This window comes from Bison bison, unplaced genomic scaffold (assembly GCF_000754665.1).
Source record: "Bison bison bison isolate TAMUID 2011002044 unplaced genomic scaffold, Bison_UMD1.0 scf7180017864508, whole genome shotgun sequence".
NCBI classification, from domain to species: Eukaryota; Metazoa; Chordata; class Mammalia; order Artiodactyla; family Bovidae; genus Bison; species Bison bison.
In genome coordinates, this window is record NW_011495064.1 from 12130430 (window position 1) to 12135695 (window position 5266).

Here is a 5266-nt window from a genome sequence, read left to right on the forward strand (position 1 = left end):
AAAAAAAACACCTCAACATTCAAAAACAAAGATCATGGCATCCGCTCCCATCATTTCATGGCAAATAGATGGGCAACAATGGAAACAGTGACAGACTTTATTTTCTTGGGCTCCAAAATCACTGCAGATGATGCCTGCAGCCATGAAATTATAAGACGCTTGCTCATTGAAAGAAAAGCTATGACCAACCTAGACAGCATATTAAAAAGCAGAGACATTACTTTGCTGACAAAAGTCCATATCGTCAAACTATGGTTTTTCCAGTAGTCATGTATGGATGTAAGAGTTGGACCGTAAAGAAAGCTAAGCACCGAAGAATTAATGTTTTTGAACTGTGATGTTGGAGAAGACTCTGGAAAGTCCTTTGGACTGCAAGGAGATCAAACCAGTCAATCCTAAAGGAATATTCATTGGAAGGACTGATGCTGAAGTTGAAGCTCCGATACTTTGGCCACCTGATGCAAAGAACTGACTCATTGGAAAAGACCCTGATGCTGGGAAAGATTGAAGGCAGGAGGAGAAAGGGACGACAGAGGATGAGATGGTTTGATGGTGTCATTGACTCAATGGACATGAGTTTCAGCAAGCTCTGGGAGTTGGTGATGGACAGGGAGGCCTGGCATGCTGCAGTCCATGGGGTTGCAAAGAGTCGAACACGATTGAGCAACTGAACTGAACTGAACTGAATAGGGTGAAGTTTATATGTTCATTCAATGTTTCTGTTAGGAAGAATAAGACTGCTCTCCATGCTCTGATGTGGAAAGATCTCCAGATTATACTAGATGCCTTAAGGGACAGAACAGTGTGAACTGGTGTGCCAGCATTTAGAGATGCGTGCATAGGGATTTGGGTGGGATTATGGAACCAGACGGCCTGGGTTCAAATCCCAGTGCTACTGTGGGACTTTGGGCAAATCACTGAACCTCTCAGTGCCTCAGTTTCCACATCTGTAAAATGGGAGATACACTACTCCCTGCTGCATAGGGTTGTTGAGAAGATTAATAAGTTAATATGTACAATACCCTCAGAAAGATGCTTGACACATAGCACTTGTTCACTAAATGTGAATGAATGCATGAAGATGAATGAAGGAATCTAAGTCACAGATCATAACCTGAAGTTCTGGCTCCACCTGTGAGAACTTGGGTGTGGCTGAGCTTCGCTTTTCTCATCTGTCTTATGGAAACAGTTTTCTGATTGTGAGATTCAAATAGATAACAGGTCCATTGCCTCTTATCTGTGGCACTAGCCTGCCCACACCGTGTGTGTGGGTGTCATTGTGGGGAGGGAACATGTCTGTGAGCTCGGGCCTCCTGGCCTTACCTGCTGACATTCCTGCTGAACTTCTGCCTTTGCTGCTAAGCCAGCACCTGCCTGAGTCTCCCATTGCTGGGTGGGGGTAGAGGAGGCAGCCCTTGAACTTGAGGGACTCAGATGCAGCCGTGGGTAGCAAGTGTTCCTTGGCTAGTCTTCCCGGGGAGGGGGAGAAGGAACAGGTGCTGGGGAAGCGCATCTGCTGCCCAGCAGCAAAGGGAGGTTCTGGGACCTCAGGTGACGTCAGCCGAGGTCCTCTTCCTCTTCTCATGCCTCAGGTCTGGCTGTCACCCTGGCCAGGCCAGACGTCAGTCTGCTCCAGAGAACAGGGGGCACACGAGTCTGGAGGCCAGGAGGCCTCCATCTTCGTCCTGCCACCAGGCCTCTGGAACCACAGCAGAGTCATTTAGTCTCTCAGATGAGTTGCTTTGTGTGATGTAGTCTACTCATGTTGTAGGAATGAAACAAAAGAGATGAATTTATTGAGAAATAATTAAGTTCTTTGAAAAATACTGCTCATTTGACTGACTTCCCCTTTATGTTAGACATTTATGGAGCATGATCTATGGGCCAAGTATACATGTCTCAGCGAACTTCTGTGTTGGTCAGTGTAAGCCAAGTGCTGTAACAAAACCCCCTGGATTTAGGGGCCTTAGACAGTAAGGTCGGTTTCTCACTCATGTCAGAGTCCAGTGCCACACAGGGACTCAGCACATGCCGATGTCCAGGAGCCAGGCTCCTTTCACCTTATAGCTTTCCTGTCTTCTAGGGCCCCACTGTCCTCCAATGGCTCCTCTGTGGGAGGCTTTGGGGCCAAGCCTGGAAATGGCGAACTCCATTTCTACCTACAGCCCATCAGCTGGCACCTGGTCGTGTGAGCCCACCTGACCGTGGGGAGGCTGGAAAGCATAGATTTAGCTGTCTACCCAAAGGGAAATGCCTGCTGCTGGGAGCATCAAGCATCGTCCTTACAACAACCTATGGTTTGATGGAAAAACTGAGGCATGGAGGCAAAGCAATTTGCCCTGGGTCACACATTCAGTAGGCACAGGAATGTAGACTGCTGGTTCTAGTGCCTGCTGTTTACACTGTCCTTTAATGTCTTAGATCAGTGTTTTCAGCCCAGACTGTTCATCAGGCGGGGGATCTTTTTCTTTATTTATAAGAATTGTATGAAGACATCTTAGTTTAAAAAAAACAAACAGCTGGTCGCGCGGAGGGGCGGTGCCACCTCGCTGAGTGGTCCCAAGCGGCCTCGCGCTCCGCCGGGCTCTGGGATCCCCGAGACCGACTATCCGCGGGGCCGCGAGTCTTCCGGGAGTGCGAGCCAGGTGACGGCCGCCTCCTATAAACAAACAAACAAACAAACAAACAAACAAGTCTTAGGTTTGCTGTGTGTGCATGGTTCTGGGAGATGCTGTGGCCGGCACTCAAAGGCAGGACCCTGCTCCAAGGATCTGGGTCATGACCCCACAGGGTGAGGGGACACGGATGTAGGGGATTCTGACTTGGGGTGGAGAGCCTCGGGTGTCAGGAATTTGTGCCCAGGGCCTAGGGTCACACCTGGTTCGGCACTGGGACTTGGTGGGTTGCACTTCAGCAAGGCACTCTTTGAGCAATGAAAGATCAACCTATTATCATTTTTTTACTTCTCGACTGTTATGCTCTCACATACTGTCTTTGGCTAACAGTGATTCTACATTTGGTTTTTCTTTCTTTAGTCCCCTCTGTTCCTCAATTATAATTTTTAAAAAAATCTACTGCCTCTAATCTTTCTGGATATGGAATAGCAGACAATCAAATATGTTTGAAATGTATCTAAAATCAGAGTGATTAGACTGTGAATTAGACTTAAGGACTCGACTGTTGGTAAAAGCATAAACTTTAATACAGATGGTCCTTGACTTACGATGGCTCAGCTTACAGTTTACAGACTTGATGATGGTATGAAAATGATATGCATCCAGAGAAACTGTACTTTGAATTGTGAATATTGATCTTTTCCTAGCTAGCAATGCATGGTCTGATACCCTCTCGTGATGCTGGATAGACAGTGAGCCGCAGTTCCCAGTCAGCCAAGAGATCAAGGGGGGAACCACCAATATACTTAGAACCATTCTGTACCCACACAACCAGTATATTTTTCACTTTCAGTACAGTATGCAATGAATTACATGAGATATTCAGTACTATATTATAAAATAGCCTCTGTGTTAGATAATTTTGCTCAACTGTAAGCTAATGTAAGTGTTCTGTGCCCTTTTAAGATGGGCCAGGCTAAGCTATGATGTTCGGTAGGTTTGATGTATTAATATTAAATGCAGTTTTGACAGTGATAATTTCAACTTATAATGGGTTTATTGGGACATAACCTCATTGTAAGTAGCAGACAATCTGTATGTCAATTTTATAACTCTATTATTGCTACCTAGTAGCATTCTGCAGCTTAATTTATATCCCAAATGACATTGCCATATAAATGAAGCATAGCTATTCCATTATAAAACTTTAAACATCAGTGCTTACCTGGTCGCCCCTCTTACCTTGTACCCTTCTTGATCCACTAAAGATGCACTGGCCTTTCATTTGCCTACAGTGTACATTTTTACTTGCCATATTTTCTTGATTCCAAAAGGTTATTTTATCACATATTATCATCTCTTAAATGGGGTGAATCTTTTAACTGATGGACATCATGGTATTATGCCATAATTTTCTTTCTTAGTGGCACAATTAGTATATCTTAGGATAAATGATGTCTTAGAGTCAATGAGGAGAAGGCAATGGCACCCCATTCAGTACTCTTGCCTGGAAAATCCCGTGGACGGAGGAGCCTGATGGGCTGCAGTCCATGGGGTCGCTATGAGTTGAACATAACTGAGCGACTTCACTTTCACTTTCATGCATTGGAGGAGGAAATGGCAACCCATTCCAGTGTTCTTGCCTGGAGAATCCCAGGGACGCGGGAGCCTGGTGGGCTGCTGTCTGTAGGGTCGAACAGAGTCGGACACGACTGAAGCGACTTAGAAGCAGCAGCAGCAGAGTCAATGAAGTACAGTATTTTTTATTATTTGAAGAAATTGACAAATTGTTCTGTTCCTGTAGCCTGTCCCCACACTGTGCTGGAAGATACAACCTTCTCATTCATGTGAAAGTGCACAACCTTCTTATAACGATAACAAAAATAAGAATAATAATATCTATAAGATTTAGCACTTGTAAAGCACCTACTGTGTGTCTAGCACTGCTCTGGGCACTTTTCATATGCCTCTTCAACAATGTTAGAGCCCAGCTATTATCCCCATTTTACAGATGAGGAAGTTGAGGCTCAGAGGTAGAAGTGGCAAATCCAGGGATCCAGGCAGTCTGTCTAGCTCTGAAAAATTATGCTGTGCGGTCTCTTGTGATTCTGGGAGACAGCTGAAGTATCTACCTAATGAAATGAAATGAAGGTACTTAAATGAAAAGTATCTTCATTTAAATCAGGGCTTCTTACCTATCTATACCGTAAAATGAACTAGGGAGTGTTAGGAACATGTTGGAAGAATTCTTCAAGTAGTTTTACAGCACAGTCAGAGTTGAGATCCCTTGGTTTAAATAGTCTGGATGAGTCCCCCCAGCTCTGCTCTTCTGGGATCCCTGGCCTTCCTTCCTGGTGATGCCACCTGCCCCAGTCCAGGGAAGCTGGGGCAACCAGGGGCAGGTAGTTACCTCTAAACAGCCTGAGCCTCTAAAGCCCTTTGAGATGGAGCCCCTAGTTAGAAAATGGGGCTATGAGACCTTAAACTAATATGTGCTTTTAATCTTTGTTCCTTCTTTTCTTTCCCTTTCTTTTTCTCCCTTCCTCCTTTCCAGCTCTGGAGCGCACAGAAAATCAAGCAGGTAATTCCATTTTGGATTCCTTTCCTGTTCCCTTCTGCTGACCTCTGAAACCCTGCCCTGCCCCGCCGCC

The 5266-nt window shown here is 45.3% G+C and overlaps 1 protein-coding gene across 1 annotated transcript in view; it reads left to right on the top strand.

Moving 5' to 3' along the window:
* Positions 1-5266, top strand: part of SFXN5 (sideroflexin 5) — a 133288-nt gene that overhangs the window by 35776 nt on the left and 92246 nt on the right. Inside the window, exon 4 of the mRNA XM_010829769.1 lies at positions 5170-5196. Within this exon, the coding sequence (XP_010828071.1) occupies positions 5170-5196 (27 nt within the window). The remainder of the gene's footprint in view (positions 1-5169; positions 5197-5266) is intronic.